Here is a 24857-nt window from a genome sequence, read left to right on the forward strand (position 1 = left end):
ATGGTGGAAGCACTTCAGACTCTCTTCTGATTATGATTCAACTTATAAATTACTGAGTGACTACAATGTGCATACATGAGAATTAGGCACTGCAGGAATACACAGATGAGGCATAGACCCTGCTCCCAGTGGGCTTGTTGCATAGTAGAGAGCAGAGTTTGTCAGAGAGGAGACAATTTCTTCAGACCTAAAAGAATAAATCAAAATGAAATGTTTGTCTATATAATTTGTTTTCCAAATGTCCTACATTGAATATAGCAGTAAAATGAGTACTTAGGGAAGCCCATTCATGTAGTTAAGCAACTGATCAAAAAATATATATACTATTTTCCTTTCAAATTACATGGTTATGGGAATAACACTATTAATTATAAATATGTATTAAATACTAAATAATAAATAATATAAGGAAAAAATAACTCATGATCCCAATGTGCAGTGATAAACATTGTTAATATTTTGATGGGTCAATACTTTAATTGACCTTTTTTAAAATACATCTCTATGTATAAAATATATATAAATTAGCTTTTCAAAATTTGATCCTACTATAGAGTCAATTTTATGTCCTGCTTTTTTTCACTTGTTAGCATTTTTCTGTATCATTAGACCATCTTCAAAAACATAATCTTTTAAAAATGCTTGTATATGCTTCAGCATCACTTGAATGTACTGTAATTCATTTAACTAGTCTCCTATTGCTATATATTAATGTTGTTTACATGGTTTTTCCTTCTGCAAATAAAACTAACATTTACTTATCACTTAGAGAATGCCAGGCACTATGCTAAATGACTTGCATATATTGTGAGATTAGGTCTATTAATCTGTCCATTTTGTGAATGAGGAAACTGAGCCAGATGTGAAGAAGCTCTCAAAGTCTAGAGCAGCACTCCTGCCTGTTGGGTACTCAACTGAAACCTGTGTTGTTCCTCAGTTTACTGTTGCTGCTCCTTTAATTCATTTAAAAGATATGAATGTTTAAAAGACTCTTGATATATATCACTAAAGTGCTTTCCAGAAAAAAAAATTTACTGTCTGATCAGCAGCATAGAAATCTATATGCGTCACTACAACAGATCTGCATTGAGAGTATCAGTGTATTTTTCATCTTCACCAACTTCATTCATTTAAAAATTTGCATTTCGTGGATTATTAGCGTGTTAGAACATTTTTTCATACATTTGTATATCTTCTGTTTATGTCTTTTTCCATTTTTATTTGTGTTGGTGGTTTTTGATTGATTCATAAGAGCTCTTTATGACATCAGTAATGTTTCAAATATCTTTTTCCAGTTTGTGTTTGTCAATAAATTTGATGGAGTCAAATACAGCTACATTTGTATGATTTTTTCATTGCTTTTATGCTTAGAAAATTCATCCCAATCTCAAGATTAAACATTTGTCTATATTTTCTTAAAACATTTCTATTTTTTCATCTTTTTTTTTCATTTAATATGGTTGACTAAATCTGTCCTCATTGGTTTGTGATGTTCTTTTATGTCTATCAGGTTCTTGTCTTTTTCTAGGTCAGTCTCAAGGCTTTGTTCAGTCTTACTGATTTGTTTGTTGATTCTTGTGACAGTATTATGTTTTAAATATTATAACTTATGTATATGTATAAGTTATAATATTTATAAGACATAAGCCAAGTCTCCCATCATTATTATTCTTTTTCTAAAAGTTCTTTGTCATTCTCCCCTATTTATTCAGTGAACTTTAGAATCATGTTATCAAGGTAAAACAACTGAATTTTGACTGGATTGACTTAAACATATAATTAATTTTTAAAAGTTGATGTCTTAAAAAATTTAGCTTTCCCATCCAGAAATGTGACATCAATTTCCATTTATTCAAATCCCAGTTGCTAAGAGATATACAAATATCCTTGTTTTCTTTGTGTAGAGCCTCTGCATTTAAAAAAAGTTATTCCTATGGATTTTATGCTATTTTTTGGTCATCATGAATGGATTTTTTTCTCCATTATATCTTCTAAATGGTTGTTGCCAACTTACAGGAAAACTATTGATTGGTATTCAGCCACTCTGCTGAACTCTTCTGAACTCTCCTATTAAATCTATGAGTGTTTCAATTGATTCCCTTGGGTGTTCACTGCATGGACAACTGAATCAGCTGCAGATAATAATGATTTTTGTTTCCTTTCCAATAGTTACGCCTCGTTCCTTTTTCACATCTTACTGCATTAGCTACAGGCCAGCTTCTAACATTTGCCTGGCCTGGGGCAAAAGTACAAATGGAAGCCCACTTACCACATGTCAAGGAACCATGAATTGGAACACAAAAAAGAAGCTTGAAAGCCGATGCTTGTTACTACTGGGAAACAATCATTGTTATGAAAGAATCTATTGCTGTTGAGAGATGAAGGACTTGACAAGTTAATTTATCTTTTCTCTTTCTAAGCACTTCTGCTGCTCAAATTCTCCCTGTACACCAAAGTAGTGTCTGACATCAGCAGGAGCATAACTCACAAACTTTCATGGCATTCGGCTGTATTTTCCTTTTGTTTCAAGTTAGTAGAGAGCTATAATTTATTGAGAGCTTACCAAGAGTCAAGTGCCACTCCAAGTGCTTTACACACATAATCCCATTCATTCCTTACAGTAACCCTAAAAAGTGGGAACTATCATTATTAGGCTTTGGTTGATTAAGTAACTTGCTCAGAGTCACATGCCTGTATGTCACTGAACTAGGATTTCAAACCCAGGTAGGTCTAAAACCAAAAGTCCATTTTTATTAACTACTACATTATACAAACTTCTATTTTATCATTTATCATGATGTTGGCTATTGGTTTGAGATGGATATTCTTTTCCTTTATTTGACTCTGGAAGCAAAATAGAATACCTTCTTTTTCAACTTGAACTTGAAACTGAGCTGAGATCCAATACCCGGATCCTACAAAGAGGTAAATCCCTTTTTGTTGTCTCTTAGGGCCTGAGAAATTCTATTCTTCATTCATCTCATTCCTTACATCCTACCACTTAAATATTTGTAGGTTTTTGCTTCAATTGTAGAGGTCTCTGGATGGGGACTGCCCAAGGAGTCACAAACTCACGTGCTTACAGAGGGTGAAGAATTAACATAAATGTGAAATTGGTGAGACATTAGGCACAGATACTAAGTTTTTTTGTATTGTGACCCCTGAATACTCTGCAAATTTGGGGATAACTGCTAATGAGGCCATCAGTTATAGCACAGATCTTCACACATTCTTTCGGTGGTTCTCAAAGTGTGGTCTGAAACCCCAAGTGGTCTATTATTTCCTTCAGGTATGCTGTGGGCTGGTCTCTTAGAGCAGTAATATTACTTTATTTCTGGTTTGCTCTTACTTGGTGTCTTATCCAAAGAAGCATCATTTCCCTCATTTGTTATGGGAAAGGTTTGCTGTGATATATAGTAGATGTTCTGCAAAGTCATTTGCATTGCAGTAATGGTCCTGATTTAAAGACTGTGAGATCCACAGCAAAGTGGGTACAATGCTCACACCTCCCAAAGGATCAGGACTTCATGACTTGTTCTGTAGGCTGAAGTGGGATGCCTTAATTTTATCACTGGCTACCATCTAGAGAGTGATGACCCTGATACAGGAAAATGTGGGGCGAGAGGATGGCCATGTCCCAGGTCTTGGCTGAGTCCCTGGGACGTGCCCCACCAAGTGTGGATTCTTGGCTTCATGCAGGAAAGAATTCAAGAGAGAGCCACAGGTGAGTAACAGTAGATTTATTCAGAGAGATGCACACTCCATAGACCAAGTATAGGCCATCTCAGAAGGCCAGAGAGGCCACAAGGCATAGGGATGGGTGTTTAGTTTAAAGTAAGAATAGTTACAAACTCCATTGACAGAGTGCATTCCATTTCACTCAGAAGGGAGTGGGGCCACAAGGTGTGGGGGTTGTTTGTTTTTATGGGCTCGGTAACTTCATATGCCATCAAGTGGGAAGATTATTCCAACTACTTTTGGAGAAGGGGCTGGGATTCCCAGGAATTGGGCCACCACCCACTTTTTCTATGATTAGCCTTGGAACTGTCATGGAGCCTGTGGAAGTGTCATTTACCATGCTAATACATTACAATAAGTGTATAATGAAACTCAAGGTCTACTGGAAATCAAATCTCCCACTATCTTGGGCCTCAAGGCCTACTGGGAGTTGAATCTCCTACCATCTTGGTGCCAGTTGCTGTGTCATTCCTTCAGTGGCTGTGCCCTGCCCCCTTCCCTCCTGTCTCAACGCTGTGCTAGGCACTGTATCACTACAGTGCATTACATACATCAGCCCATTCAATCCTCAAGACAGCCCTATGAAACAAGTCCAATGGGTTCAGTTATTATGCCAATTTTTACAGATGGGGAAACTGAGGCTCAGAGAGGTAGGGCCATTTGCCCAACGCCATCTTCTCATAAGTGGCAGAGCTAAAAATGGAGTCCGCCCCACAGCAGAGCCTATTTTTTTGGATCATTATTGGTTCTTAACCTCAGCTAGCATGAGAATCACCTGGAAATTCATTTTTAATGCATATTAGCAGGGCCCATCTGCAGAGATTCTGATTTAATTGGTCTGGGGTGGGGTCCCCAGAACTGGTATTTTCAAAAAGATTTGCAAGTTATTCCAATGTGCAGCTACACTAATGAACACTACTCTGCTTTGCTGCCTGGAAACTCAGTGCCCTCAGCTGTATCTCAGGAAAATACAAGGCACATGGTGGAAAAAGAGTGAAAAGTGAAACAAGGTTATGGCGGGTGAGTGTTATGTTCAACGTATGCTTCTCTCTGCCCACTATAGGCAACATGTGTTCTTTATAAGGTAGGTGTGAACAACCGGTTCTGAGGAGAGCTTGCACGGTAATGGCTCTTTTCTCAGCTTCACAAGTAGTGCTAATCGAGACCCTCCACAGCCTCGGACCGAATGTGTGAGTTATATCAAAATCCCAACTGACAGGTACCCATTGTCAGCAAATCCTGTACTTCAATTTTAACTCTTCAGGTTACTTGCAAAGAATAACCAAGATCACACTGTAAATGAATCAGATTTTTGTAGCTGTCAGGACTAAGTTAGAAAGTAACCCAGGATATGTTCGGCTCTTTCCAGAAACGTGTTTTATGAGGGCAGCCTATGCACTGTGTTCTCCCACAGGTTGGAGTCTCTACCCAGTTGTCTGGTCTTCCTGGAGAGGCAGAGGTAGTGGCTGAAATCTGCAGTTCAGAACATCCCCAGGATCCCTGAGCACTGAGGAGATCCCCAGAGGAGAGCACAAGCCCCCTCCACTTCATTTCAGCTCTGGGCTCTTCTGCTCTTGGACGGAGGCGGTAGAGTACAGCGTGCAGGTCCTCCACTCCAGCAGCATCAGCATCACTTGGGAACTTGTTAGAAACACAGATTCCCAAGCCCTGCCCCAGACCTACTGAATCAGAAACTCTGGAGATGGGACCCAGCAATCTGTGTTTTCAGGAGCCCTCCAGGTAATTTTGAGGCATACTAAAATTTGAGAACTGCTGGCTTAAAGTTTAAAGATTAAAAGTAAGGTCCTACTGTATAGCACAGGGAACTATATTCAATACCTTGTAATAGCCTATAAAGAAAAATAATATGAAAAGGAATATACATACATATGTATAACTGAATCACTATGCTATTCACCAGAAACTAACACAACATTGTAAACTGACTATACTTCAATAAAAAAAGTAAGCAAAAAAAGAAAAATAGAGATGTGGCATCAGACAGTTGAATTCAAGTTCTGGTTCCATCACTTACTGTGTGACCCTGATCAAGTTATTGATCCTTCTCTAAATCTCAGTCTTGACATCTGTAAAATACAGCTACCAATGTTCTTATCTGTAAAATAGGTGCTTACATGGAATAATGCACATAGAGCATTGAGCAGATTGTGAGGCACAAAGTAAGGATTCAGTAGATGTTGGATAGCCATTGTTATCATTATATGGGCTGTTCTGGATAATCAACTTTCATTTCAGATATGATTGGGTTCCTTTGGAAAAGATTCTAATTATAAGATCAGAACCCAAACAGTGTGTCTTAAACAACTCAGTGGGGATGGGGCAGAAGGTATTTCATCTACTAGTTTCTTCACAGAATCATGGAACATAAAAGTGCGGGTGCACCTTAAAAGCAATCCAGTTCTACCATTCCATTCAACCTAATAATGGCTCTTAAAAGAAATCCTGGTAGCATCAGGAAAGAAAGTAGAGATGAGTGTCTTTATTACTGAGGGTTTGCTGAGGATGGTGATTTGGAAAGGTTTGAAATTATAGCCTCTAGGTAGTTGTAGAATTTGTGCCCTTGGTGCAGAGTCTCAGGCATGAAGCCAAGGTTCACGTACTGATGGCATTCCAATGGAGAGCAGAACATGGAATAGGTGTCCCCATGTTATTTCTCTACATCTAGCTCTGAGGGATGAGCTGTCAGTGCTGGAATGCTATTGACATTGAATTGTAAATTTCAACACTATAAAAAGAAAAGGGTTGAGACCTTATTAGGTGAGAAAATGAACATTAGCACCAGCCATGTAAATGTGAGGTAGTAAATATCTGTGTTACCCTAGAAACCAGAACATAAAGGTAGCTAGGTAGTTTTGTGACAGTTTCCAGGGTAATTCCTCCTATCTCCAACATAAGAGCTTTCCTATTATGTTAACTCTTTCTCTACATGCCCACTGGACCTTCACTCGATGCTACATTATCATCTCCCTCTCCCAAAAGTTTCCCTTTCTGACTTCCCTATTTTTGTAAGCTCCAAGGCCATTCTCCTAAGTACTATCGTCAGAAACCCTTGACGTTTATCAGTGAACTGAAGGGCCCCAAAAGTAATATGTAACTCCAAACCTAAAAGATAGAGTTTAGAAAAAATTAGACACATAAATCAGGAAATGATAGACTCTTCAATTGAAATTTTTTTAAAAAGGCTCACAGTGGATGGAACTAGCCATCTGTGACTCTTCCCTGAAGCGACTTCTTGCAAATATAATTTGTAGATATACTGCAGATGAGATTAAGATGCTTCCCAATATCTCACCTGGGAGCTACCAACCTAGAATGTAATTCATGTAAGATGAGCTGTTACCTTGGCAACAGTGACATGTAATGAGGATAGGAGGCAGGTAATATTGTAATGACAGAAGATTCTGGTAACTAGTTAGAGATGATGGAAAAAGAACATTGGAGTCAGTGTTTATCCAGCACTATTCAAGTAACAGTAACACTGCTCTGGTAGATGTGTTACAAATAACCCAGTCAAAGAGCTCCTCAAAACCATTCAGCTCTATATGTTCAAATTACAAGTGATTGCTAATTTGGCTTTTCAGGTATATTAATAGCTGGCAGGTATATTTGTGTAGGAGACAAGAATATTTCAGCCACTAGAAACTACATTCCTTGCTGGCATTTGGCTTGTAAGCCAGTCTCCTATAAATCTGATTCGTGTAAGTTAGTCCCTCAGAGTCTAAATGACTTCCTCAAGAACTGATGAAAACTAGTTCTCAGTTTCACAGATTGGGCTATGGGGGCTTCACCAAGATTCATCAATTCACTTTTTTCTCTGATATTTTGAAGTTTTTTCCCTAATTATCAGTGTAATGACTGTTCATTGTAGAAAAAATTGGGGAGCACAGAAATGAAAAAGAATTTTGCAAATGATCACCCCCAAGCTCACTCTCTTGAGGCAACCACTGTAAACAGTTGGCATATTGCCTTCCAATGCATTTTTACTGAATGAATGATTTTTAATATTTTTTATTTTAATTGAAGTATAGTTTATTTACAATGTTATGTTAGTTTCAGGTGTACAGCAAAGTGACTCAGTTATACATATATAAATATTCTTTTTCAGATTCTTTTCAGTTATAAGTTATTACAAGATATTGAATATAGTTCCCTGTGCTATACAGTAGGTCCTTGTTTATCTATTTTATATATAGTAGTGTGTATCTGTTAACCCCAAATTCCTAATTTATCTCTCCCCTGCTCCCCACCTTCCCCTTTGATAACCATAAGTTTGTTTCCTATGTTTGTGAATTTATTTCTGTTTTGTAAATAAGTTCATTTGTATAATTTTTTAGATTCTACATACAAGTGATATCATATGATATTTGCCTTTCTCTGACTTACTTCACTTAGTATGATGATTTCTAATCCATGTTGCTGCAGACAGCATTATTTCATTCTTTTTTATGGCTGAGTAATATTCCATTATATGTATGTATGTATGTATGTGTGTATATATATACCACATCTTCTTTATCCATTTATCTGACAATGGACATTTAGGTTGCTTTCATGTCTTGTCTACTGTAAATAGTGCTGCTATGAACATTAGGGTGCCTGTATCTTTTCGAATTAGAGTTTTCTCCAGATATATGCCCAGGAGTGAGATTGCAGGATCTTTTGGTAACTCCATTTTTAGTTTTTTAAGGAACTTCCCTACTATTCTCCATAGTGGCTGCACCAATTTACATTCCCATAAACAGTGTAGGAGGGTTCCCTTTGCTTCACACCTTTCCCAGCATTTATTACTTGTAGACTTTTAAAGATGGCCATTCTGACTGGTGTGAGGTGATACCTCATTGTAGTTTTGATTTGCATTTCTCCAATAATTAGTGACATTCAACATCTTTTCATGTGGCTGTTGGCCATCTGTATGTCTTCTTTGGAGAAATGTCTGTTTAGGTATTCTGCCCATTTTTTGATTGGGTTGTTTGTTTTTTGTTTTTTTGTTTTTTTTTTATATATTGAGCTGTATGAGTTGTCTGTATATTCTGGAAGTTAAGCCCTTGTCAGTTGCATTATTTTTAATTTTTTTCTCCCAGTCTGTAGGTTGTCTTTTCATTTTGTTGATGGTTTCCTTTGCTGTGCAAAAGCTTTGAAGTTTAATTAGGTCTCATTTATTTATTTTTGTTTTCATTTCCATTACTCTAGGAGAGGAATCTAAAAAATATTGCTGTGATTTATGTCAAAGAGTTTTCTGCCTATGTTTTCCTCTGTGTCTCAGAGTATCTGGTCTTAAGTTTAGGTCTTTAATCCATTTTGAGTTTATTTTTGTATATAGTTTTAGAGAATGTTCTAATTTCATTCTTTTACATGTAGCTGTTAAGTTTTCCCAGCACCACTAATTGAAGAGACTATCTTTTCTCCATTGTATATTCTTGCCTCCTTTGTCATAGATTAAATGTCCATAAGTACATGGGTTTATTTCTGGGCTTTCTATTCTGTTCTATTGATCTGTATTTCTTTGTGCCAGTACCATACTGTTTTGATTACTGTAGTTTTGTATTATAGTCTGAAGTCAGGGAGTGTGATTCCTCCAGCTCCATTCTTCTTTCTCAATATTGCTTTGGCTCTTGGGGTCTTTTGTGTTTCCATACAAATTAAAAAATTTTTTTTCTTGTTCTGTGAAAAATGCCATTGGTAATTTGATAGGGATTTCTGAATGCACAATTCTTTTTCTTGCCCTTTTCACTTAAGGTTGCCTTCTTCATATATTTCCATGTCATTACAAACTTTTCAAAGACAGAATTTCAAGTTAAAATTTTTATTTAAACATAACACACATAAAGTGCACATATCCAAAAAGTATGTTGATGAATTTTCACAAAGTGAACACACTTGTATAACCAGCACCCAGATGAAGAAATAGAACACTATCAGTACCTCAAAAGCCCCCTCATGTCCCTTGCCAGCCACTCCCTGCACCCTAAAGATAATGCCATCTTGAGTTCTAACAACATACCATGAGCATAATTTTCAATGTGTCTGCAATAGTCTATGGACAGACCATATTTTATGTAACCATTCCCTATTTTTCTAATGTTGGACTTAGAAGGTGGTTTTTTATTTTTAACCTTGAGACCCTCTGGGTGTATATCTATGTTCACATCTCTACTTCCTTAGAATAGATTCCTAAAGGTGGAATTTCTGGGGCAAATAGTATGAAATTTTAAAGGCCCTGGATTCTAATTGCTTTCCAGGAAGTTTGTATCAATTTACAATCCCACCAGCAATGCGAAAGAGCACCTACCTCGCTGTCCATGATCTACTTTGATCAGTTCTTTTAATCTTCATCAATTTGATAGGTAAAATCATATTATCTACTTGATATTCTTTGCACATTCTGTCATTACTAGTGAGGTAGAACAAAGCACTTTTTGACCAGTTATGTTTATTTCCTGTGAATTATCTCTCCATACCTTTTCCAAGGTCTCTGTTGGGGTCACCGTGTTTTTTTTCCTATCAGTTTATATAGCACTTTATACAATAAAGATAATGACTTTTTGCTATAGTCATATATCTTTTTCTGTTTGTTTATGATTGAATTTAATTATATTTTTGTCACATAGAAGTTTTTAAGGTTTATGTAGTAAAATCTACCTACAAACAGTTTTTTTCCTACTGTTTTTCCATTTAGAAAGTCCTATGTCCAAATTTCAAATGCATAATCATCTATATTTTATTTTAGGGCTTTTATGATTGGATTTTTTTTTGATCTTCAACTCATTCCTCCAGAATTTAAGTTGAAGCATGGTAGTAGGGCTCAGATTTTCATGGGCATCACTGGGGTGCTTGTTAAAAACCCAGGTATTCCTGAAACCTACCCCACTGAGATTTAGATTCTGAAGGTATGAGGTGGAGCTCAGGGACCTACCTGCATTTGTTACAATCAACCCTTCTAATAACGTTGCCCATGGGTCCCTGTGCACATTTTGAGAAACTCTTGCAGAACACACTGTGGCCTACCTTAGTAGAGACTCAGCACCTCCCAGCTAGATGTTATAGCTGCCTCCCTCAGCTTCCAGGTCAACACACCCTGAAATCCATCCTATACACAGCTCCTAGAGTTTGCTTACAGAAACAGCGCATGAAAAACTCTTCATTTAGCTGCCTACTGTTAGGGGAACTAGATCAAACCCCTCACCCCAGCACTCCAGGCCCTTCATTATCTTCCTGGACCTATTAACCTAATCTGCCACATCTCCACTGACTTCCAGCTGAGCCTGCCTCCCTCCTCGTGGACATGGGATGCATATTGCTTGTTCCTGTTTTCATGCTGCAGCCCCCACCTCCTCTCAGGTTGTTAAAATCCTATGCATTCAATTCAGTTTTCGTTCTCTTCCTTCTGTGACTACCAAGAAGATCCACTGCCTTCCTAGAATTACCAAAGCCCAGGGTTGTGTATTCTCACTTTGTGAGTCTTGTCTTTCCAACAGGTCGCACAGTCTCGAGGGCGAGGTCTGTGTCTACCCCTCACGGATTCTAACACAGTCCTGGACGCAAGTAATGTACACCCGAAGAATGTGGTTAGTGTAACCAAACCAGCCCTAACTGCCAGGTGATTTTAATACATGTTATTTCTGAAAGTTAATGGTGTAGCCTCTCAGAAATCTTTTCCTTGGCCTGAAATGAGACTATTTGACAAATTTCTACAGACTTCACTTTGTTGTGATTTGGTTTCCTCATAACAAAGTTAAGCAAAGGTTATCTTGGTTTCAGCTCTTATTTAATTTAACAATACTGCCTATCACCTATGACATGTTCATTTATTGACTTTCCGGTTGAAGAGTCTAACCTTTTCTATAATATGGGCTATTTCTTTCCCCTTTTACAAATGTAATGATTTGCCTTCTATAGAAGAACATGGCTTATCAGATTAAATATATATAAAAGTGTTAATGGCTAAATGATTACATTATAGCTTCCTTAATCTCTTTTCTCTCTTCATCCCTCAGGGTTCTGCCTTCTCAAATGACAGACCTGCTTTAAATGAGTTTGCTTGGATGCAGGTGAGAGTTGGGGTGAGCGAAGATATGCCCTTTTCCTTACAGTAGACAAGGTGGGATTCAATTCAATTCATCAAATATTTATTGAGCTCCTGTTGGGCTCCTGGCTCTGTGCTAGGCACAACAAAGAATGCCAAGATGAGAAATGATGACGGAGCAGAAGGGCATGGGAAGACAAGGTGAGGAAAGCAGTAGAGCTGGCAATCAGAATAAGAGGGGATTAAAAGGAGAGAAAGGGAGAAGAGACCCAAAGGTGCATTCTCTGGCCTGGTCTGACTTGATAGCACACAGTACAGGCCTAGAAACCCGAAGCATTGGTTTGAGCACCAATTTTGCTTAAGAGCCATTAGAGCAGTTAGGAAGACCACAATCTGAGTTACACACTTACCTACTCAAGTCTTTAGATCTTGATCTCTCTTTTTAAAGTGGATTAAAAAAATTTTATTGGGGTATAGCTGATTTACAATACTATATTAGTTTCAGGTGTACAACATAGTGGTTCAAAATTTTGATGGATTATACTCCATTTAAAGTTACTGTAAGGGGGAGAGTATAGCTCAGTGGTAGAGCACATGCTTAGCATGCACAAGGTTCTGAGTTCAACCCCCAGTACCTTCATTAAAATAAATAAATAAATCTAATTACCTCCTCCCCCAAAACAAACAAACAAAAATAAACTTTAGAGATGGAGAAAAATTACATATGTCAAAAAGTCTAATCTACATAGAGAAGAACACAGAAGAAAGAATAAAAAATAAAGTTATAAAATACTGGGTATATTTGTGCTGTACGATAGATCCTTGTAGCTTATTTATTTTACACATTATATAAAGATGTCTTTTTTAAAAGACATATATGCATGTGTGTGCATGAGTATGTGTACACACAGTATATAAAATTATTTTTGAATGATAATAGCTAACATTTATTGAGTGTGTGCTTACTCTGTTCTAAGCACTTTGCATGTATTAACTTATTTAATCTTTATCACAACCCAGGGAAGTAGGTGCAATTATGGACATTTTTTTCATATGAGAAAACTGAGGCACTGAGCAATTAAGTAACTGGCCCAAATTCACACAGCTTTTAAGAGTGTGCTTTGAACCTTGGTCTGGCTGACAGCGTTTGCTGCTATTTGAGTTACTGGGCCATGTTTAATTTACTGCTGTACTCACTAGGGCTAATGCATTGCCTTGCACATAATAGGCATCGTATGCTTTGAATAAATAAAGAACTGAAATGTTGACTATAAGGTGCTTTCCATTTAAGCCTAATTACTATTAAGCATACAAATCAAGTGTCAAAAATGTAAATTCACTTCGCTGTGAATTTTATTCTGTTAAAGTAACAGCCTTTTACAGCACACACATGTGTGCATTCTTCAGCGTTCTCTTACTCATTTAAATCATTGAATGTAGTCCAGGAGCTGGTAAATGAACTAGTAGTATCTAGCCTTCTGAGTTTTGCAGCTGAAGAAAAACAATTCTTTCCTTGAGGTTTTAGGATTTAGTGAGATCTATGTGGGATCCACTTACGAAAGCAGGTTTGTCTTATCATAATAAAGTAATACTTTTCTGATACAATATAAAATAGAGGGTGAACGAAAACCTGAAAAACCCTATGACCCAAAGGAAGCTGACTTTCAGAAAATGTTGCGATTTGAGGAAACCACTCCTTTCTTCATCTCCCAATTTTCCAACCCATTTTGGAGCTGATGCCTGCAATTCTACCATTAGAAGACTATTCTTTTGGTTGAAAGAGTTCAACCACAAGCACCCCCGACGCGGGTAGCGCTGTTTACACTCTAGCGCGAATTTCTCCGTGATTTTAGAGGTTTATCCGGATCCACCAATGGGAGGGTGAAGAGAGCCGGCAGTGGGCGGGGTCCCGGGGAGGGGTGGGAGGGGAACTTGGGAAGGAAGAGGCCGGGCAACGGGGCAATGAGTGCTTTGGGGGAAGGTCTCTAGAGAAGCGCCCCTGACAAAGTAGGGAGGAGGACTCCTGAGACGAGCTGCCCGAGGTCGGGCCCGCCTCGCCCGCGTGGAGCCCCGCGTGGAGCCCCGCGCCCCGCCGCGCCTGCCCCGGGCTGGCTGCGCGCGCGTCGGGAGTGGAGGCGCTGCGCGCACCAGGAAGTGACTCTTCCCAGCGGCTGCGGTCCAGGCCCTCGGCTGGCCTTTTCGTTAACTGCCTCAGGTTAGTAAGAGTATTTACTGGTTACGGAGGTCGGCGGGGGGGGGGGGGGGTACAGGGAGTGTCCGAAAACCCGGTTTATCCCCTACAGTACAGAAAACTGCTTACTGCGCCAAACTGCCTGCGGGGCGGGGAATTGGGAAGGCGGGCGGGGTGGAGACCCGCACGGGACCTGACGCTGGCTGCATGTGGTCGAGTCCAGCCCTGCGTCCGCCTGTCCTGTGACCTTCCCTCTTCCTCTTTCCGGCTGCCCTGGCCCTGCAGCCCGCCCAAGTTCAGTGGTAGCCTTTTTCCTAGTGTCTCTTCCTTGTTACTCTTCTTATAGTCACGGTGGGCAGAACTTGCCCAGAAGAAAGGGGTGGAGGGGCTGGTGAAGGGGGTCTGGTCGAGGAGGGAAGGACTTGACTGCATGGGGGCTGCAGTCAGGACGCAACAGTTATGCCCATCTGCCTATCCGGTTTAGCCAGGAACCATGTCTAGGGCCAGGCCAACTGTAGGAAGGGTGCACAGAGAGTGTAAGCAGGATCCCTTTCCGTAGGTAAACATTTTGCTCCAAGGAGATCGTGGGCTCTGCGAGGATCAGAACTATCACATCATCTCTGATTTGAACCTCTCTGAGCATTTCAGGCTGCTTACCTATTCCAGCCCAAGAGTTAGTCTGCCTTGCTATCTGGCAGCTGGGGACCTTGGGTCCCTCTCTAATCAATTCCTGAGGCAGAAACAGAACAGTTGTCATACACTTTTTTTCTTTTTTTGAACCTGTCTACTGAAATAAATGCACAGCCTAAAAGTTGAGAGTTATGTTTTATTTGGCGGACATTTCTCGGAACTCAAACCCCTTCTAGCCTGGGGTTAACAGCCTCTCAGATCGCTCTTAGGGACTGCTCCGAAGAGGTAGGGGAGGAGCTAGGATATATAGGAGTTCTACAACAAAGACCAGGTAGTTGGAACATTAAAAGATTGCTTGTTAACTAAAGAAAACCGGGTATCTCAAGTTAAATGATTTAGTGCTTTTCAATGTATGGGAGGAAGCAAACATTTGGGTTCATTGAATTCATTCCTTTGACAAGCACCTAGCTATCTAGGGCCAGTATCCTGTCCTTTCTTATTCTGAGTCCCCTCAGGGTGCACCATTGTGAGTGGCTGCAGAGGCTGGGCTGCAGGCTTGTCTTCACTGGGGGTTGGCGGCAGCGGCTGATGACTTGATGGTTTCAGCATTCTTTGTTTACTGATATGGTTTGCAGTATTTTTCGCTCACAAACCCAAGCATTTATTTAAAACAGAAAAACTATAAAAACAACAGTCTTTTCTGTGAACAAATGCCCATCAAGAAACAAAGAAGTATAACTCACTTTGGTATTACAGTACTGCCTTGAAAAATATATTTCACTAGCGAAATTACTAAGTATGATGAGCGATGTCTGATTGGCACGCTGAAATAGTAGAGTCCTGTTTTAGACTCTCTCTGATAATTTGGAGAGAGAAACCTAGAAGGACAAGAGGTGCAGGGCAAATGGGGCAGAATCATGGTGGCAGTCACCAGGGAGAGGGCCGGCATGTTCACCAAAAAGTCTAAATACTGTGGGGTAGACATAGCTGTTTTTAAATCCCTCAGCTCCCCTGTCCCTCCTCTGCCAACCCCCAAATGGGCCTGCAGCTTCCTTCATCCTTGCCTGCCAGCTGGAGGGACAGGGCCCCTTTGTGGACGAGCACTGTTCCCTCCCGCTGTAGTCTGGGCCTCCTCGGTGCCCCCCACCAAACCATTCTGTATTCTTTATCTCCTGCCCCTTCACTCATTGCTTGTCTCCGGTTTTTGCTTTTCTTCATATCAAATACATATATTTGTCTCACCTTGGAAAAATGTCTGTCACAGGTCACACATTTGATAGTATTAACAGGTGGTCCAGGGCAGCAGGCACGAATGCAGGTTAGGAGTGTGTGTGTGTGTGTGTGTGTGTGATGTTGTTGTTGTTAAGTTTCCACGTAATCGATCTTACCCTCACAGCACTCACATGCACTATTACATCACGTCAGGTTTGCAGGTTGGATACATTGAGGCATAGGGAAGTCAAATGACATGCTTCAAATCAGAGCCTAAGGCAGGGCAGTGGCACATGTTGAACACCTGCTGTGTTAGGCACAATCCTGAGTGCTTCCGATACATGAGCTCATTTAATTCTTACCACAACGCTGAAAGATAAGTGTTATCGGTTCTATTTTTATAGATGATGACACTGAAATTCATAACACTTAAGTAACTTGCCCAAAGTCACAGCTAATGAGAAGCAGAGCTGGGATTAGAGCATGGCCCCAAAGCCTATGTTCTTAACGACGGGCCCCTTCCTGGAAGTTGGGTGGAGTGTGTTACCATTAACACCTGAACTCTGGGCCACCTTAAATTTATTCTGTTAGAAATTTGAAATCCCCTCAAAATGCTTCCAGGCTGTGACAGTTACTTTAGTGCTTTGTAAGCATACGAAATGGTGTATGGGCTAGATATTACAGCATCCGTGGCAGCATCCCCTAAGTTACCTAGTGATCATGCATATTAATTTCACAGTGATAGAGGGAGCCATGGAGGTATCTTTGTTAATAAATCTATTCCATACATTGGACTTTAAATATGTATCATTCGGAATTAAGGTATGACTTAAGATTGGGATGAAATCCAAGGTAGAGGGCAAGGGCAAAACAATTTCATAGCAGATCAGTAAGGTGTCTGGCCAAGTCCAGACGTGTCAGGGTACTCAAAAAAGTTACACATCAATGATCAGATACCATAAGGTAAACAGGCAGTAACACAGAGTCCTGCGTTGGAGGAAGAGGGATTCCTTCCTCTTTCCAAAGTGAAGCCCTTCACCTGTTCTAACTCTTCCAGCTTTTGCCTCATAGTTACTCCCACTGTTCCTTCCTCCCCTCCTTTAATATTGCCACCCCTACTCAGTACTATACTGTCCTTAAATATCATGACAGTTATAATGAACACGTGCTGGGGTTTTCCCAGGTGCTGGATACTGTGCTCAGAGCTTCACAAACATCATTTCTATTTAATCTTCTGCCAAGTGCTTTTTGTTTAATACTTACAACTACTCTATGAGGTAGGTGCTATTATTATTTCCATTTTACAGATGAAAAAAAGGAAGGTCGGAAAAAGTGATTAACGTTCCAGAGGCCACCTAGCTAGTAAGTGGTAGAGCCAGGGGACCGCCCAGGTCTGTCTGACTCTAGGTAGGGTCTTCGTGCCTGAGATCTCAAACCTTCCATTGTCCCCACTGCCTGTCACTTCCCATCGCCTCACTTCCCTTTTCTTTGGCCTTAGACTTACTGGATGCATCAGTGCTTTTCCCGGAAGGCATCTCCCCTGGCCTCCAAGCTCCACACTCTCCTGATTCTCCGGGGTCACCAGCATCTCTTCTTGCTTTCCAGATACTGCCTTTCTCCCAGGTTTAATCACTGACCTTTTGCTCTTCTCTTTACTAAAAGCTTTTTCTTCTTTATCTTAGAGCTTGTATTTCTTATGGACACTTGACCAAACCTCTCACCCTGACTTCTCTCCTGACTTGCAGTACTGCTTTTCTACTTACTGTCAGATGTTTCCATTTTGATATTTGCCTACTGTTTCAAACACATGCCTCAAACATGACTTGGCTTTTTAGTCACCTCCATATTTCATCTTTAGTTTTCTACATAAAGCCTCCATCAACTTACTGTTGCCTTCACAATCAAGTCCATATTTTATTCGAGCATTGAAGTTCTTCTAGATCTCATTTTGATATAACTTTTCAGTCTTATTTTCCCTGTTCCCTAAAATGAACTACCATTTTAGCCAGAATGGTCTAGCCACTGTCCTCCAAATACCTGACTCACCTCCTTGCCATCCTTTGAGACCCAGCGCAAGGCCTGCCTGCCCTGGGAAGCCTTTCCTGAGCACTCATCAGGAACCAGGCATATCGTGTTATTTATTATCATCTTTTCCTGTGTCTGTGCTTGATCTCCTCAATTAGATTATAACCATTGTAACCCCTCTGGTGTCTAGTGTGGCACATAGTAAGCACTTACTAATTTTTTTTAAAATCAGAGGCCTTTTAGGGCATACTTCTCAGTTTTTTGTTTGTTTTATTTTTCTTTTGGGAGGAGGTAATTAGGTTTGTTTATTTATTTATTCTAATGGAGGTACTGGGGATTGAACCCAGGATCTTGTGCATGCTAAACATGCCCTCTACCACTGAGCTACACCCTCCCCCCAGCACTTATTAAACATTAGTTGATTGATCAGTTGTGGAGTAGGAGGGTAGACTATGGAGATGGACTGGCCATTGAAGTGTATCCAGAGAATTGAACTCTTTCCTGGAGGACAAAAGCTATCTGTTCCTCATCTTTTAATTTTGGGAGCTGAAGCCAGTGCCTAGTGTAAAGCAATTCAGTTCTGCCGAGGTTGACTCTGGGCCAGGCACTGTGCTATGTGCTGGGATTCTGTAAGGTTTGTAAATGAATGAAGGGCTCTGGGAGTTGTGTCTCTGCTTCCTGACTTCTGTTTGTCCACCTTTCATGCAGATGAATGTCCGTGTTTCTGTGGTGGGCAGGTATTAAGAGAAGAGTCCCAATGCACAGTGCAAGATGCTTCCTCTCCAGGGTGGATCTCTTCTCCAAATCAGAACTGCTCCCCCGGTGTGCCAGAAAACCTCCGTGTTGGTCACAGCTCTTTTTGGGCTCAGCATGTAAGGGAAACTTCACCCATGTGATAGCCAAGAAGCACCAAAGAGGACAGAAAAGTCAGAAGAAACCAAGACATCTTGGACCACCAGAAGGTTCCTGGCAGGAAAGGTAAGGCCCAAGTCTGAATCTTGGGGCCTGTTGAAATTCTGTGTTCCTGAAGGACAATGTGGCATTGCAAGTATTTGAGGGGGCACCTCAGGTAGGATACCCAGGGCAAGCTTAAGACATTAAGGAATGTTGGTGAAAATGCTTTGGGATTGCAGAAAATATTCTCCTTGACTTTATGTGCGTTTTTGGCAGAAAGGGGTTATTAAACTGGGTACTTTTCTCAAAAGGTCCAGGACAGGTATGCTGAAAACCAGGGTCTCAGAGAGAGATTAGATGGATTAGAAATGAATAGTCCCATTGCAGCCATGCAAACACAAATGTACCTCATTTTATGCAACAAATGTATTTTCTAAATCAAATTATATTTTAAAAGCATTAGGGAGGTGAGCTGTTTAAAGGAACCCAACAGTGAAGCCTTTTTGTAATATGATTAATTACCTCCTGATAAATCTGGATTTTTTTCTTATATTAGGTTTGCCCATCTGTTCTGCTTTGTTAAGTAGACAGCACCAAAATGGGCTCTTCTCCCAGACTCTCTCTCCAGGGGCACAAGAGTTAGGTCTTCTGAATGATAAGTTAAATGCCAGAGAAAATGGTGGCAGGAAGTACTTGTGTGTCGTAGGTGCTCAGTACAGATTTATATAATGAATGAGATGCCTGGATTATTTTATTCAAGGTTGGCTGATGTTGTGACACCACTCTGGAGGCTGAGCTATGAAGAACAGCTCAAGGTAGGAACCCAGCTTAAGTCTTCACTCGTCCATTCCATCAGGTGAATGGCGCTGGACCTGTAGGAGGCTTGACTGGACAGCTCTATCCAGATGCCTCAACAGGTCCTTAAACTCAATATGCTAATGAAGCTGAAATTTTAGCTTTAGGCCAGTTATGTCTTCCAAGCTCTCGAGCTATGTGTCCAAATGCCTGTTTCCTCTCTTCCTTGCTTTCTTGGCTATTCTCATAGCTCTGTGTGCACAAGTGCTCTTGCTGCCTCGTATACAGCTGCACTTTCCAACACAGTAGCTGCTAGCTACATGTGGCTATTTAAATTTAAGTACAGTCAATTCTGCTAAAATACTTATTTTGAAAATGAAAATTTGTTCCAACCAGGTGACATATTAGGGAACAATTTGAACATAATGCACATTTCACGTTGGCTTGGGAGTGATTTCGTCCGTGAGAAACACTCTATGAAAGACAGGGTCTGCACCAAGCCGAACTGAGCTGCGTAATAATTTGTGAAATGAACACGCGCACACACCTCTCCCGGCTTCCTCAGTTCACTGAGTGTGTTGTGAGCCACACTCATTCACATCTGCTGTGAGAACTTTCTGTCCCACTCACATAACCCTCCTTTCACCACCTCATGATAACTCACAAGTGGAGAGCCACTTCCACGAGCAAACTAAAGGGCTTCATCAGGGTAAAGTGCCATCCTTATTGTAGTAGTTAGACATTGCTTAACCATTTAACATGTGTAAAACTACAATTTTATTGGGTTCCTATCTTTTCTCTGTGTGTTACTGACAAGGTTTTGGGATGTGTGTGCCCAATCCTATTTCCCCATGAGCTCTGTGATTTTTTTAGAGTAATTTCGCATAGTATGGTTTAGGAATGCTTGTGTCATTTGATAGCAGAGCTGACTATATAAGTTAATTAAAATTAAGTAAGATTAAAAAATTAGTTCCTCAGTCACAAGTCACATTTCAAGTGCTCAGTAGCCACATGTAGCTAGTGTCGGCTGCCATATTACATAGAACATAACACCAATAGAGAACATTTCCATTATCACAGCAAGTTCCACTGGACAGCACTAACATATAGCTGCAATGTTCAGTCTGAAAGGTCAGATAAAATGATGAGCTTACACAAGAGCTCACTTGACCTTTTCCCAATACCTCATTAGGTTGGTTTCTGTTCCATCAGTCCAAGGGTTTCTTATCTGCTGAGACCGTGACCCAAGAATCCGTGGAACAGCCTTCTCTTATCCTGTTTGTTTTCTATTCTTTGTGGTGATACTGCAAAAGTCTTTTGTTTCATTGTTTATATTCTTTTGCAGATGAAATTTGAAGCTCAGAAGAAAATTCTACAGAGACTAGAGTCTTACCTCAAAATGCTCAATGGAGTCAATGGGACAATAGCTGCACCCAGATCCGAGGGGCTATGTTGTTTTCTCCATCCTATTATACCTTCTGTAAGCCCCCACTCCCAATCCTTTATCTACTAAGTCCCCTTAATAGCTAATAATGTAAGCCAGTACTTAACCAGGCACTTGCTGGGATCCAGGCCCTATGCTTAGTGAGTAACACGCATCATTGTCTCATTTACTGTTTACGATCACACTGAGGGGTAGACACTATCATTTTACAGATGAATACTTGAGGCTCAGAGAGTTTAAGTGATTTGCCCAAGGACATATATCTAGAAAGTGCCAGAGCTGAGGTTGATCTGATGCACAGCCTCCTTTCTCAACCAGTACATTCCTACCTCCTTAGAAGATTCCAGACTTTGAAAATCTAATCCTCATCCTCTCTTCAGAGAGGTCAAACTTAATTCATGGCAGAGGTTGACAGACTATGGCCTTTAGGCCATATCTGTTCCATTGCTTGATTTTGTAAATAAAGGTTTATTGGAACACAGCGAGCTCACTTGTTTATGGATTGTCTGTGGCTATTTTTGTGCTACACAGGCAGAGTTGAATAGTTGTGAGAGGGACCATATGGCCTGCAAAGCCTGAAGTAATTTACTATCTGGCTCTTTATTGGAAAACTTTTTCAACTCTTGCTTTATGGCAAGATTGGAACTCCTTTTTTATGAGGAATGTCTGTGGAGTGCCTTGATCTTCTCAGCCATGGACTTTCAGAGACGCCATGCCTTCCAAGCAAGCATCATTTATTTGTCCTCATCCAGAGAATGTTCTTTCATTCCTTGTATTGTTGTCCCTCTCCTGTCCTTCTGCCTTCTCCAGCCTGTCATTGATGGCTACCGAAATAAGTCCACCTTCTCTGTGAACCGAGGTCCAGATGGCAATCCGAAGACTGTGGGGTACTACCTGGGATCTTGGAGAGGTCAGTTGAAGGCTGTGACTAGTAGAAATAACAAACCAAGGACTGAGAGGAAAGGGAAGGGTACAGAGAACAGTGTTGGTGGGAGTGGAGAGGAGTAGGGGATGCAGTGGCTTTAAAGGAGAAGGTTGAGTTGGAAGTCTTTGATGCAGAACATGATCACAAGGTTAACTGGAGATACTTTTGGGTGGGTAGTCATTGTACCATAGTGCTAGGGATCAACCCCCTTCTTTTCCCCCACTCCCTGCTTTCTTCCTCTGAAAGCCATGTCTGAGACCTAGTAAGCACTTCGTAAATGTTCATGCTGCTGCTGCTGCTCTGTCATTATCATCGTTGTCATCATCATCATCATCGTTGTCATCATAATCATTTTATGTTGTTTTCTGTACCGGGAGCAGTATCCTGCTTATTAGAGAGATGTGCTTTCTAGTTCACAGCCCCATATCTCTGAAAACTAGAGCTTTCTGTGATAAATGTACCTTAAAGGAATTGGTAGGAGAGGTGAGTGCTGGTGAGGGAAATCACAATCGCGTATTTCTGAGACTTAATTCCAGTATCCATTCCAGAATTCCATTCCTGAACTTTCTATTTGCCCATTTTCAATAAATCCACTTGAAATACCATCATTTTGTATTAGTCATACTGTTTAATATCCATATGCCTTAAACTACAGTTCATTAGGGCAGGTGCTTGGCTTTCTTTTTTTTCCCCTGCTGAATTAAATGAGTATGTGACGTCAGTGTTCTGCTGTTCACTAACAGAAAAACAAAACCCATTACATTTTATTTCCCTCTTAAAATCTGAACAGAAAGCAGACATTGTCATATTGCACATTTGTGGCATGAGAGAAAATATTGTGGACTAGCTCCATTAAGAAGAAGCTTTTTAACGGCCAGACTGGGAAGCAGGTTTTCTCTGAAAAATGGCCTTGAGCTTGAAATTAGGTACTTTGCTTCTTCATATCTGCATATGTCTCTTTGAAGGAGGGGTTTGAGTTGCCAGACATTTTCTTCTAACTAATCTTAGGAAGAAAACCATATAAATCAAATTCTTTTTCTTTCTGTAGAGAGGAACATCGTCTGTGTACGATCTAACCATCTGAAAAACATCCCCGAGAAACACAATCAAGTGGCCAAGGTAATAAGGAACAAAGGCTGGTTGCAGGTGACCCCGGGCATTGTAGTCTATAACAACAGCATCCCTGACATTTTAATAATAGAGCCGCTTCTAGTGCTGCAGTGGAGTAAGGGTTCTGTTCTGAAAGCATACCTCTTAATGGTGGAGGGAACATGACTAGTGTTTCATTTCAGAGAGGGTGGAGAGGAGGAGAGAGAGCTGCATCCACTATTGCAAATATCAAGCATCCAAGGAATTTAATAGGGGAATTTAGGATCGAGAGGTGCTGATGAGGACAGTATAGCAAGTGGCAGGTGTCTGAAATATTTGGAAGGCTAGTGTTTTCAGCAGAACAGAGTTGAAAAATATCATGAGAGGTATAGGAGTGGTGGTAAGGCATCTACATCATCAGGTTGGTCTCTGAGACATTTTTATATCCTTTGATTTCATGTGCCCACTATTTATTGAGTGCCTACTATGTGTTGGACACTCTGCTCGGTCCTGGAGATCCAGTGGTGACTCAAACAAACATGGTGACTGCCCTCCTGGTTCTTACAAAAAAGACAAAAGCCTTACTTATGAGGACTAAACAAGACTCCCAACTGACATACTTGTTCCCTGTTTATACTTACCAGCACCTATCCTCTTGATGATTCAGCTTTCTGACACTTGGATGGTACCTTCTGATAGGACACATCTTGATCTCCAAGATTTCCTCACTAGGGCACAGCTCCCATCTAGAATCATTCTCCAGAAATCTTCCTACATGACCCTTGTCAATTTCTTTTCCCATTCTCTTCAGTGATTATTTTAAACTCTTACCTCTCCTTGAATTTCCTATCCCATCATGTTTACCCTTGTTCTTGACAGATGACTTTGCCTGGTTCTTCACTGGAAAATTAAGACCATCAGATGAAAACACCCTTAGCTGCCTCCCCTACCATCTGCCAATTTCATTGAAAATCTTACCCCACCTCCCCTCCAATCTCAGTGAAATGCTGTCAGTCTTCTTCATTGAAACACCACCTTGGAGTCGTCTCCCTCCCCAGGATCCTTGCTCCTTCATTACATACCCTCTTTTTCCCCACCTCTGTCAGTTCTCTTCCTTCAGTTCATATTCAACATCTCTCATATTTAAAAAAAAAATCTGATGGTTCTTGCTTCTGTCCCCAATAGCCCATAGAAGTTGATCTTGGCCAGAGTCATCAGTGACCTCCATTTTAACAAATTCAGTGGAAACTTTCTGCCCCTAACTTACTCAACTTTTCTCTGCCTTTGGCACCACTTATTATTCTTATTTTCTCCTTTGAAACATTATCTTTGGTTTCTGTGATACAGTTCTCTGATGGGTTTCCTCCATTTTTGCTAGCCACTTCTTAGTCTTTCTCACGGGTGTTGGTGTCATCCAGGACTCTGTTCTTGGCCTTCTTTTTGAATCTATTCATAGGAGATTGCACTAACTATAGCTGATGCTTGGGATGACCACCTATAAATTGACAACTCCTAAACTTATATTTGCGTTCCAGCTCCCTCTTGAGCTTTGGGAGGTACAGTTCCAGAATGCTACTGAACACCCTCACTTAGTTGTCCTGCAGAGCTCTTCAAATCAGCATTGCCCTAGATCAAGATTTTTCAACCTCTGCACTATTGACATTTTGGGTTGGATAATTTTTTTCGAGTGGGACTCTTGGGTGCATTGTAAGATGTTTAGCAGCATCCATGGCCTCTACCCACTAGATGCCATCGGTTGTGACAACCAAAAATGTCTCCAGGTATCTCTTGTGGGGCACAATGGCCTCCAGTTGAGAATCATTGCCCTAAACTAAATTTATCCTATTTCCTTTCCAAATGTGCTCTTTTT

At 40.5% G+C, this 24857-nt stretch overlaps 1 protein-coding gene across 3 annotated transcripts in view; it reads left to right on the plus strand.

The window, feature by feature from the left end:
- Positions 1-13727: 13727 nt before the first annotated feature.
- The window catches only part of TRMT2B (tRNA methyltransferase 2 homolog B), a 31965-nt gene continuing 20835 nt past the window's right edge, over positions 13728-24857 (plus strand). For all 3 annotated transcript variants that reach the window (XR_004134698.2, XM_031446095.2, XM_031446096.2), the window contains exons 1-6: positions 13728-13997; positions 18549-18818; positions 19495-19549; positions 20875-21009; positions 21784-21883; positions 22947-23017. Coding sequence is in view for 2 of the 3 variants with exons in the window: in XM_031446095.2 (XP_031301955.1) it covers positions 18553-18818; positions 19495-19549; positions 20875-21009; positions 21784-21883; positions 22947-23017 (627 nt within the window). In the remaining variant the exon portion in view is untranslated. The remainder of the gene's footprint in view (positions 13998-18548; positions 18819-19494; positions 19550-20874; positions 21010-21783; positions 21884-22946; positions 23018-24857) is intronic.

The sequence above is a fragment of the Camelus dromedarius genome, chromosome X (assembly GCF_036321535.1).
Source record: "Camelus dromedarius isolate mCamDro1 chromosome X, mCamDro1.pat, whole genome shotgun sequence".
Taxonomy (NCBI): Eukaryota; Metazoa; Chordata; class Mammalia; order Artiodactyla; family Camelidae; genus Camelus; species Camelus dromedarius.